The sequence below is a fragment of the Dendrobates tinctorius genome, unplaced genomic scaffold, assembly GCF_039654945.1.
Source record: "Dendrobates tinctorius isolate UK_male_01 unplaced genomic scaffold, ASM3965494v1 ptg000028l, whole genome shotgun sequence".
NCBI classification, from domain to species: Eukaryota; Metazoa; Chordata; class Amphibia; order Anura; family Dendrobatidae; genus Dendrobates; species Dendrobates tinctorius.
The window spans coordinates 53,372,011-53,384,464 of NW_027361696.1; the positions used below are offsets into that span (position 1 = coordinate 53,372,011).

Consider the following 12,454-nt stretch of genomic DNA (forward strand, 5'->3'; position numbering starts at 1 on the left):
CTTGTTGGAGATTTTGCACAGGTGCCACCACTGACCAGTTTTCTTGTCTTATGGGGCGGCGCGTGTGCAGTAAGCTCCTGATGGTGTTGCGGGAACCATTTAATTGATCTCGCAACTTCATTAGGAGCAGTTCTTCTGCTGACACAAACCGGAACAATGATAGTGCTTGAGCAAGGGAGACGTATCATGTACAGGGGAAAAGGGAACACGCACAGCAGAACTGGAAGTAGTGTCTGCCCCGCTGTTCAAGGATGGATTTCTCAAAAAATGCCCTAAATAAATACTACAAGCAAGGGACGAAAGATTGAATCAGAACACCAGTAATCAAGTTATTATCAATTTTGTACAAACTCTAATTTTTTTATGAAACTGAATTGGGAGTGGAGGAGTTTGCATTTTTACAGTTCGCTCCTCGGCTCGGAGCTAGAGGTTACTGGGACGGTTGTGACACCAGCTGGAGTGACCTCGGTGTCCTCCCACACTGCTCCTCTCTGCCATCAGTTTGTCAACGACAATTTTAATATTTAACAAAAAAAAAAAAAAAGACACAGAATGACGAGTTCATCTTCAAATTCGGGGATTGTTACCATCTGTAATGACACAAGGGTCATCGACTGTGGGTCAGGCACACATATAGAGTAGTGATGAGCGAACGTGCTGTTCGAGAGCATGCTCGGGTGCTAATCGAGTGTCTTAGGCATGCTCCAAAAATATGTTTGAGTCCAAAGTTTCCAAACCATTTTTTTTTTTTTTTAACAAGGGTATAAAATAAATTCTACTATAATAACCCATTGCTAATGCTTCACCGGTGCCCAACAGCCTCCATTGATGTCGTGTTTACCCACAACATGATTGCATGAAGTGATCGGCTGCAGCAGTCCCACTGTTATTGGAGCCCAGTGAGCACGAAGAGGCGGGGAAATATCGACACGATAGTTGTAGCAGGGATTAATTTTATACTATCACTGTTAGTTAAAAAAATGTTATACATGTTGGATTCCCCACTTCTAAGTGATGCAGTGCGCAGGACCGGAGCACGACACGACAGTTCTCCTTTGCAATCCCGAAGCAACAGGGATAGTTTTGCTATTAAGGGTTGCAATTTCACGATACCATTTTTCACCACCCAGCGCTGTGAGACAATGCATCTGTTTTTTTTTTTATTAGTAGTGTTTTTTTTTTTTCCCTTCGAGGCCATGTTCCCACGGTGAGCTATTGGTGAGTGTTTGACGCTGTGTCAAAAAAAGTAGCGTCTTACAGCTCCAGCAAAGAGAATGGGATTTATAGAAACCACCCCCCCCCCCCCCATGCTTCTCAGCGTAAACTGATCTGCAGTGCGGCTTTCAGATTTGCAACGTGTCAATTTCTCACGCGGGTACACCAAGTTTTCTGTGCAGATTTTTCCCGTAGATTTACATCAGGTGCATTTTCAGTGCGTTTCTACGGCACAAACACATCAAAATCACGTGTAATCCGCACCTAAAAATATCAATAAAGTTTTGATAAAGCAGAAAAAACCCAAAAGTATCAAAAACAAAGCAGCTTTATTTAAAGAATCACAAACCAGAGACAAAAAAAAACGCAATAAAAATGCATGTTAAAAAAAAAAAAAAAACGCAATAAAAAAAATTTACCGATCATGAAAAACTCACCATGGGAACATAGCCTTAGGGTCCCGTTTCACTTAGCGACGCACCAGCGATCCCGATGATACGACCTGGTAAGGATCGCTGGTGTGTCTCTAAATGATCGCTAGTAAACTGCCAAACAGGCAGATCTTTTCAGTGACGCAGCAACCATCCAGCGATCCTCGGCAGTTGTTGGTACCTTGACACACAGCAGCGATTCTGAATGATTCCAGCCTGCGTCCCTGAGTTCTGCATCGCTAACGAGGTCGGTCGTCGGGTCAAACATAGCGATGCGCGCTGGCCAGCGGAACGCCGACGACGAAAAAATGGCCCAGGACATTCAAGCACGATCAGCGATATCCAGCGGGGGGCGATCGCTGCTGCGTGTCACATGTAGCGAGATCGCTGGCGAGGTCACTGTTGCGTCACAAAATCGGTGACGCTTCAGCGATCTCGCTAAGTGAGAAGGGGGCTTTAAATATATCCAATCCATTAAAAAAAATGCTTCAAAGATGCCTCATGGTCAATCCAAATTAGGCTATGTTCACAAGTTGCGCTTCTGCAGACTTTATTTTGTGCACCGGAAGAGAAAAAACAAAAAACTGCCTTTTACAGTACCAGCAAAATGAATGCGATTTCTAAAATCTTATTCACAAAGTGCATTTTTTGAGCTACAGTGTGTTTTTTTAAACACCATGTCAATTTTTTCACCTTTGCAAATGAATGCATAAAAAAACGCAAATAGAAATGTGTCTATTGAACGCTGCCAAGAGATGTGCTTTTAGTACACGCAGCGTGCGAACAGAGCCAGGTTTTCTTTTTCTTCCCCACTTGATATTTAAATTAAAAAAAAAAAAAAAAAACCCAGGTAAGAAGAAAAAAAAATGCACGTGGCAAACTAGTCACTTGGCTCACTTTAGATGGGGAGGAAAAAAAATGGAGCATTTTCTAACTCAGGTTCCACTAGAAAAAAAAATTGTTTTTGATCGCCGCAAAAAGGAAAACTCTGTCTGGACAAAGCCTTAGTATTTCAGAAGCCAGAAATCTTCCGCTTTGACCCTTCCGCAGTGGGTGCACACATACACTGTAGCAGTCAGTGTGAACACGTCCATGTCAGGATAGTGCAGAGATGGCTAATAATTAATTGCGGCTTTATGCCCAAAGTTACATCAGGAAAGTGCAGTAATGAAGCGGCGACCATTTATAAATCTAGGCCTTTTATATTATGAATAAATACCTCCTATCACATTAACGAAACAGAAAAAAAAAAAAAACACACTGTAATATACACTGAACACAGGGTGGGGGGGGGAATCTCTATATCGTCACATCCTCCACCTGTAAGTTCCCCTCAAGTGCGGCCTGGTAGATTTCGATAGTTTCGGCTAAAGGGAGCGGTTCCACGCTCTCGATGATGGCTATGGTTTCGCCCAGTTCTGTGCACATGATGGTCTGCTGTGGCTGTGCCGGGGTCTTGTGCTTTTGTATATGGCTCCGTAGATTAGAAAGGGACTTAAACCCCCTTCCGCAGTCTGGACACAAGTGGGGTCTTTCTCCAGTGTGGATGTGTTTGTGTTCTGCTAGGTGCAAAGATTGGACAAAAGTCAGGCCGCAGACCTGGCAGTGATAAGGCCTTCCGTCTGTGTGAATTCGGCGGTGCTCCCTTAAATGAGAAGCCTGGCGAAACTTTTTGCCGCAGTCCAAACAAGGAAATGGACGCTCCCCCGTGTGCGTTCTGAGATGGAGCCGTAAACTGAAAGAGGCGGAAAAAGCTTTCCCGCAATAGGTGCACTTATGAGGTCGAACCCCGAAGTGAAACTTTTGGTGCCTTGTCGCTGTTCTTTGGCTGGTGAAACATTTGCCACATATAAGGCACTTAAAGGGGCGCTGACCGCTGTGTAGGAGAAGGTGAAGGTTTAAACTGGACTTCGAATTTAGGACCTTGTTACACGTTGGACAGATGTGCTGACTCGAGCGTCTGCTCCGGCATCTATGTTCGGAGAGCTCCGATTCGTCCACGAACACTGCTCCGCACTCCTTGCAGTAGATAGGAGCTTTGCCCTGGTGATCGAGTTCATGCAACTGCATTAAATTTTTCCGCAAGAAAGACTTATCGCAGTCTGGACACTTGTAAGGGAGGATGCCCGTGTGTTTTATCTGGTGCAATGTAAGCTTGGAAGCGGTGTTAAATTCCAGGCCACACACATTACAGGGGAAAGGCCTGGACCCGGTGTGCAAGGCACGATGCTGCTGAAGATTAGAATTCTGGGTGAAGCGACGGCCGCACACCTCGCACGTGTACGGCTTTTCTCCCGTATGGATGAGGTGGTGACGTATCAGATTGGCATGGGTCCCAAAAGCCTTGCCACACGATGTACACGGAAATGGCCGCTCGCCTGTGTGAGTGCGCATGTGGTTCCGCAAGTCCACCTGTTTCTTAAAGTTCTTCCCGCACACGCTGCACTTGTGCTTCCTTTCGGTGACGTGCACGGCCCGTCTGTGCTGCACCATTTTCAAACGGGTGGAAAATTCTTTGCTGCACTGAGGGCACTTGAAGCACTCAGTCTGACTGTCCGGCCCGGTCTTTGGTTCTTCCGATGAAATGTGGGTGGTAGCGAATCCATTTTCTTTGGACCCTACGTTCTCTATAGTCTCTTGTTCATTGGGCACGGCCACAAGCGGCACCTCCGGGGCGTGCAAAATCGCTGGAGTCAGCATTGCAGAAATCTGGGGAAAATGACCCAAAGAAAGAAGCTTCTCCTTGCTGAAGATGGCAGGCCTCTCCGGCCGGGGTATACGTGTGCCGCTTTTACCAACATGGGTTCTTCTGTGGTATAAGAATTTTGTCATGTTGCTGAAGGTTTTCCCACAGTGGCAGCGATGCAGAGGGTCCGCCGTGTGGCTTTTGCGATGTAAGACTAAGGTGATTTCTGTGCCAAAACCTACACCACAGTCCACACATAGGTATAGAGCCTCCCCCCGATGGACTCGCATGTGCTGCTCCAGGGACGCCTCTTTTTTAAAAACCTTATAGCAATTTGGGCACTGTAAGGTGCCCTCCACATGCACCCGACGGTGGGACTGCAATCTGCTAGCAGAGGTGAAGAGGCGGTCACAGTCTGGACAGGGGTACTCCTCGTTCTGGTGTTGCTTGCGGTGCTTCCGTAGCTCCTCACTAGAACCGAACTGTTTCTTACACTCCTGGCACTGGTACACCCTATGAACTACCCCAAACCTATCCTTGGTAAACTCGTCTTTTGCTTCTATCATCCAGTCTTTTCGCAGCCTCTCTAGAATTATGGGTGAAGGGGAGGCATTATCCGAGCTTCCGTAGAGTGAAGACGCCGAACTTTCCTTCTCCGATTCCAAAAAGTGTCGACCTTGGTGGTCAAGGAACTCCTCAGGCGTGTGAAATACCTGGCTGCACTCTGAGCACTCGTATGGATGCATCTCTGGGAGCTGGATCACCTCTCCCAGTGCAGATGAGTTTTCAGACGACGTTCTTGGCACAGGTTCTACGGCACCGTCAGCCGCTACTACAGCTGGCATTTCCACTCCCCACCCGTTTAACGTCCTTTCGTCTAAGAGAACATTTTGCAAACTGAGTACGGCCTGGATGCCGGATCCGGTCTGGAGGACGACGCTTTGCTGAGATTGGTGCTCCTGCTTCTCGTGTTTCTGGCGGTGAGTCAGCCACAGTTCTGGAGACGTAAAGAGTTCTTTACAGTCGGAGCACTGGTAATGTATCTGGCCATTGGTTAATGAGGGAGATGCAAGGGCATGAGGAAATTCTCGCATGTGCATCTCTTGGTGATGCAGCAGCTCGTCCGCGGACAACAGGACTTGTTCACACTCTAAACACTGGTACTGGCTTTCTTGTACTAAGCCTTGCAACTCCCCCAACTGCAGGGACACATCCTGGGAAAGCGTCGCTTGGACTCCACTTCCAATGTGGTTCTGTTGATGAACCAATACGTCTTCTAGAGCGTTGAACAGCAAACCACATTCTGAGCACATGTACTGGTGCTGAAAGACCACTGGAGCCTGGACATCCTCCGCCATGATGAAAAACAGGGATCACTACTTGTACGACAGCTGTAAAGAGAAAATGAGAAACCAATAAAAATACAAATAAGGTAATATATCATCCCAATCACCACCCCTTGTCCTGACCCATCAGATGCCACTCCCTTACAATTCTTGAGCCTCCAAGGTTATAATCTGCAAGCATGTCCTACTTATCCTGAGTTACCTCCTGTATTACACTCCATAACGGAACTCACTATTCTGCTGGTGCAGTCACTGTGTACATAGATTACATTACTGATCCTGTATTATACCCCAGAGCTGCACTCACTCTTCTGCTGGTGCAGTCACTATGTACATACATTACTGATCCTGTACTGATCCCGAGTTATATCCTGTATTATACCCCAGAGCTGCACTCACTATTCTCTTGGTGCAGTCACTGTGTACATACATTACTGATCCAGAATAACATCATGTATTATACCCCAGAGCTGCACTCACTGTGTACATACATTACTGATCCTGTACTGATCCTGAGTTACATCCTGTATTATACCCCAGAGCTGCACTCACTATTCTGCTGGTGCAGTCACTGTGTACATACATTACATTACTGATCCTGTACTGATCCCGAGTTATATCCTGTATTATACCCCAGAGCTGCACTCACTATTCTGTTGGTGCAGTCACTGTGTGCATACATTACTGATCCTGAATTACATCCTGTATTATACCCCAGAGCTGCACTCACTATTCTGCTGGTGCAGTCACTGTATACATACATTACACTGATCCTGAGTTACATCCCGTATTATACTCCAGAGCTGCACTCACTATTCTGCTGGTGCAGTCACTGTGTACATACAGTACAGACCAAAAGTTTGGACACACCTTCTCATTCTAAGAGTTTTCTTTATTTTCATGACTATGAAAATTGTAGATTCACTCTGAAGGCATCAAAACTATGAATTTCCACATGTGGAATTATATATTTAACAAAAAAAGTGTGGAACAACTTAAAATACTGTATGTTTTATACTCTAGGTTCTTCAAAGTAGCCACCTTTTGCTTTGATTACTGCTTTGCACACTCTTGGCATTCTGTTGATGAGCTTCAAGAGGTAGTCACCGGAAATGGTTTTCACTTCACAGGTGTGCCCTGTCAGGTTTAAAGTGGGATTTCTTGTCTTATAAATGGGGTTGGGACCATCAGTTGTGTCGTGCAGAAGTCTGGTGGACACACAGCTGATAGTCGTACTGAATAAACTGTTAGAATTTGTATTATGGCAAGAAAAAAGCCGCTAAGTAAAGAAAAAGGAGTGGCCATCATTACTTTAAGAAATGAAGGTCAGTCAGTCCGAAAAATTGGGAAAACTTTGAAAGTGTCCCTAATAATAATAATAATAATAATCTTTATTTATATAGCGCCAACATATTCCGCAGCGCTTTACAGTTGAACAGTTTCAAACACAACAGTCATAAGTAACAACGTTAACAATACAATAATTAAAGCGAAATAAGACGACCCTGCTCGTGAGAGCTTACAATCTACAATGAGGTGGGGGGGATACAAAGCACAGGTTTGTATTTACAATTATGTATTTACAATGACGGTCCAGCCATCTTCAGGGGGTGGGGGTTAGATGGAGATAGTGAATGGGCTACACACACAAACATGACTTTGATTACTGAATGTGATAGGCCGCTCTGAACAAATGTGTTTTGAGCGAGCGCCTAAAACTATGCAAATTGTGGATGGTCCTAATATTTTGGGGTAGAGCATTCCAGAGGATTGGCGCAGCACGGGAGAAGTCTTGGAGTCGGGAGTGGGAGGTACGGATTAGGGCAGAGGTTAGTCGAAAGTCATTTGCAGAGCGCAGCGGTCGGTTAGGCCGATAGACAGAAATGAGGGAGGAGATGTAAGGGGGTGCCGCACTGTGGAGAGCTTTGTGGGTGAGAACAAGTACTTTGAATTGTACCCTGTAATGAATTGGCAACCAGTGTAACGACTGGCGAAGAGTGGACGCGTCTGAGAAACGATTAGCCAGATGGACAACCCTGGCTGCTGCATTAACGATAGACTGGAGAGGGGAGAGTCGAGTGAGAGGGAGGCCAATTAATAGAGCATTACAGTAGTCTAGGCGGGAGTGGATCAGGGCGACAGTGAGAGTTTTTGTTGTTTCCATGGTGAGAAAAGGGCGAATTCTAGAGATGTTCTTTAGGTGTAAGCAGCATGAGCGGGCAAGAGATTGTATATGGGAGGTGAAGGAGAGATCGGAGTCGTCCCCAAGTGCAGTGGCAAAAACTATCAAGCGCTACAAAGAAACTGGCTCACATGAGCACAGCCCCAGGAAAGGAAGACCAAGAGTCACCTCTGCTGCAGAGGATAAGTTCATCTGAGTCACCAGCCTCCGAAATCGTAGGTTAACAGCAGCTCAGATTAGAGACCAGGTCAATGCCACACAGAGTTCTAGCAGCAGACACATCTCTACAACCACTGTTAAGAGGAGACTTTGTGCAGCAGGCCTTCATGGTAAAATAGTTGCTAGGAAACCACTGCTAAGGACAGGCAACAAGCAGAAGAGACTTGTTTGGGCTAGAGAACACAAGGAATGGACATTAGACCAGTGGAAATCTGTGCTTTGGTCTGATGAGTCCAAATTTGAGATCTTTGGTTCCAACCACTGTGTCTTTGTCCGACACAGAAAATATGAACGGATGGACTCTACATGCCTGGTTCCCACAGTGAAGCATGGAGGAGGAGGTGTGATGGTGTGGGGGTGCTTTGCTGGTGACACTGTTGGGGATTTATTCAAAATTGAAGGCATACTGAACCAGCATGGCTACCACAGCATCTTGCAGCGGCATGCTATTCCATCCGGTTTGTGTTTAGTTGGATCATCATTTATTTTTCAAAAGGACAATGACCCCAAACACACCTCCAGGCTGTGTAAGGGCTATTTCACCAAGAAGGAGAGTGATGGGGTGATACACCAGATGACGTGGCCTCCACAGTCACCAGACCTGTATCCAATCGAGATGGTTTGGGGTGAGCTGGACGGCAGAGTGAAGGCAAAAGGGCCAACAAGTGCTAAGCATCTCTGGGAAGTCCTTCAAGACTGTTGGAAGACCATTTCCGGTGACTACCTCTTGAAGCTCATCAAGAGAATGCCAAAAGTGTGCAAAGCAGTAATCAAAGCAAAAGGTGGCTACTTTGAGGAACCTAGAATATAAGACATATTTTCAGTTGTTTCACACTTTTTTGTTAATTATATAATTCCACGTGTTAATTCATAGTTTTGATGCCTTCAGAGTGAATCTACAATTTTCATCGTCATGAAAATAAAGAATGAGAAGGTGTGTCCAAACTTTTGGTCTGTACTGTACATTACACTGATCCCGAGTTACATCCTGTATTATACCCCAGAGCTGCGCTCACTATTCTGCTGGTGCAGTCACTGTGTACATACATTACTGATCCTGTATTATACTCCAGAGCTGCACTCACTATTCTGCAGAATTCAGAGACCTAATATCCCAGGTTCAGGCATTCCTTACTAGTTCATTATAGGCAGACTGTGGATGCTCATATTTTAATCTCCTACCAGGCATTGTACAGTCACTTCATATAACAATTAGCAGAACAGTGAGTGCAGCTCTGGAGTATAATACAGAATGACCGTCGGCATCGGTACAGGAGGAGGCAAGAGTTGCAGTTGTGTTGGGACCAGATCAGTGACTTGCAGTTGTGAAGTTACAACTCTCACCAATCCACCACTATGCTGTATGTACCACCACGGTGTAAATCAGGGGCGGGGAACGTCCGGCCCGCGGGCCGTATACGGCCCGCCATATCATTTGATCAGGCCCGCAGCCGCTCCAGAGCCGCGATCGGGTACCTTGTTGCAGGAGCCAGAGGAGCACTATTTCTCTGCTTCCTAGCCCCGCCCGCTGGATACCGCGCACTGATATGTGCACGCACTGACGGGGACTGAGCACACCCCACTGGACCCCAGCGGCCCCCGCGCACTGATACTAATGAAGAGGACGAGTAACCGCGCGCCAGAGTGTGAGCTGCGCTGGACTAGTCTGCGGCCTGCCTTCATCACCCCGGTCACCAATGCGGTGGTGACCGTGTGCTGCTGTGTGTGCGGGGCCTGGGGGCCATCCAGGAGTCACTGTGTTCAACACCAGGTCAGTATGTGCTGCCTAATGGGGATATTTGCCTGCCTAACGGGAGCCTGTGCTGCCTAATGGGGACCTGTGCTGCCTAATGGGGACCTTTACCTGCCTATTGGGGACATTTTCCTGCCTATTGGGAGCCTGTGCTGCCTAATGGGGACCTATACTGCCTATTGGGCACCTGTGCTGTCTAATGGGGACAGTTACCTGCCTATTGGAGGACCTGTGCTGCCTATTGGGGACCTATGTTGCCTAATAGTGACATTTACCTGCCTATTGGGGACCTCAGATTTAGTTTTCGTCGCCTCAGCTGCATGATTTGCGGCTGCTGGACAGCCTGAATACATGTGAGGAATGCCTGTTTAAGGAATCCCCACATGTTTTCAGGCTGACCAGCAGCCGCAAATCATGCAAATGCGTCGACAGAAACAATCTCCGAGCACGCCAAAATACTCAGAGGACACCCGAGCAAGCTCGAAAAACCCGAGCAATGAGTATACTCGCTGATCATTATTAATAATTTTATGCGGCCCCCGAACGCTATTATAAAATTCCAAATGGCCCTCGGCAGAAAAAAGGTTCCCCACCCCTGGTGTAAATAGTCCAAAACAGCGAGGTGTGAAATATATATATATATTTATTTATAGACTCAGGGTTAATACTAACATATTGCAACCCGCAAACGCTGGCCAGGAAGGGGACGTCTCCCCAATTTCTGCCTTAAATGCAGCAGACTAGTGTGCCCCGCACAGGCCGTACGTGTGCGAGTTCAGCTGTCAAATCTTGGTATAGCTGGGAGTTGTAGTTCTACTAAAAAAGGCCAAAACAATGGAAAATAGCGGAACAACCAATCAGAACATAGCTCTCATTTACAGACCCCCCAAGGAGAATAAAAGTTGGCTGCTCCAGGCGACAGCGCCACTTCCCCAGAGCTGACAGCTTTTCCCTCACTCCCGGGGCCGTGTCTATCTCTACCTCACCCTTCCGGGCTGACTCACACTAACCTTCCGCCTCCCGTTCCCTGCCCATTTGCCGCCATGTCTGAGGCCATATCTCCGCCCTCCCGCTATCCCGGCACTTACACACTGAGTGCCCGACTTCCCCTCCTCCTGCTCAGCTGCCGTCTCTTCGGGAACCTTCCAGCATCCTCTCACCTGATTGGCTGCAACTCCTCGTCCTATAGGAATGCGGCACCTCCACTTCTGGAATAGAGGACTTGCAGAATGACGTAGTCTGAGGTGAAGACGAGGCTGAACAATCCCATAGTGCTTTGCGGCGACTATTTTATTTTTCTTTTGAGCAGAGCTTCAGTATTGGGCCAAATGCTGTGTAATGAGGCTGCTGATGCCACACTTTGGGGGGGTTGGTTTATAATAAGAGCTCTGATTGATTTCTTTAAAGTATATTGGGTTTGACCATCCTTTTGGGATGTTGCATTAAAGCTGCAGTCATGGACTTTGATTTTGGCCACCTGAAGATCAAGTTGTTACATTGTTCCATTACCTCTAATGCTTGTCACTGCTGTCACATGTCGGTAGTCTCAAGAATGTAAATTCTATGGAAAAAATTAGCAAACAATGAAATGGAAAATTAATCAAAATGGCAGAATTAGGTTTTCTAAGTCTTTTCCTCCCAAATTAATAAGGATACAAATAGATCAGAAAGTCTTAAAGACCCCCTTAAACTTACACATTATGGTTTATGAGGGTCCCCCAAATTCTCTCTGGCAGATGACGTCAGGGAAGAAAAGGATGTTACATGTCCGATTGCTGATAACTAGTAGTGTAGCTGTTCTTTAATATCCAAGTGGCCCCTAACCACGTAACCCTAATTATAACTACAGTGGATGACCCTAATTGTGGACATAGGAGAACCTCAGCAGATGACCTTGCAGTTACTGAAAGACCAACACTGAATTTACCATCATATGGTCAGTGGTAGACACCAGTCCTACAAACATATTAGAGATCACAGCACAGTTACAGATGGTGACTTACAGCTGACGTTCTTTCTGATGGAATTGATCATTTTTCCCATCTTTTCCATCTGGCCCAGACTGACATGACAACTTTTCGACTGCAGAGATTACAACAAAGACATATCTGACTTCTCACATTTCCTGCACTGTCCCCATCTATTCCCAACCTGCACAAACTCCTCATCCTCTTACTAGCACCACCTCTGTGTGATGGCTCCTTAGTGGGGCCAACTCTGTATGAGGGCCCACTTCGTAGCTACCACTCTGCATGTGGACACCCTTAGTAGCCACCATTCTGTATCATGCCCCCCTTATGAGATTGCACTCTGTAGCAGGGACCTTTCACTATCCCCCACTCTGTAGAAAAGCCTCTTTAATAGATCACACTTTGTATGAGGTTCTCCCTTAGTAGCCCCATGCTTTGTTATGGCCCCATTAGCAGTCTCCACTATAGCAGCTTGGAAAAGTATTCCTTCTCTGGCTTTTTACCAATTTTCTTATAGTTCAACCAGTGTTTAAATATTTTTGTAATCTGATGTGTGCGATGCATCGGCACTAAATAGTCTAAGTTGGTGAAGTGAGAAAAATATAAGCAAAAATTACATTTATGGGACCAAATAACTAAAAATTGGCATGTG

At 46.3% G+C, this 12,454-nt stretch overlaps 1 protein-coding gene across 3 annotated transcripts; it reads right to left on the reverse strand.

Moving 5' to 3' along the window:
- Positions 1 to 267: 267 nt before the first annotated feature.
- LOC141085397 (zinc finger protein 574-like) lies at positions 268 to 11,372 on the reverse strand. 3 transcript variants are annotated; one of them, XM_073570737.1, is made up of 2 exons: positions 10,993 to 11,372; positions 268 to 5,723 (listed from the first exon to the last, which is right to left on the reverse strand). In XM_073570737.1, the coding sequence occupies exon 2, from the start codon at positions 5,688 to 5,690 to the stop codon at positions 2,946 to 2,948; it is 2,745 nt and encodes a 914-aa protein (XP_073426838.1). In that variant the 5' UTR covers positions 5,691 to 5,723; positions 10,993 to 11,372; the 3' UTR covers positions 268 to 2,945. The 3 variants fall into 3 exon arrangements, with proteins under 3 accessions (XP_073426838.1, XP_073426837.1, XP_073426839.1); XM_073570736.1 differs by having other exon boundaries at positions 10,921 to 11,047; XM_073570738.1 differs by lacking the exon at positions 10,993 to 11,372 and adding an exon at positions 10,843 to 10,927.
- Between the last annotated feature and the right edge of the window lie 1,082 nt (positions 11,373 to 12,454).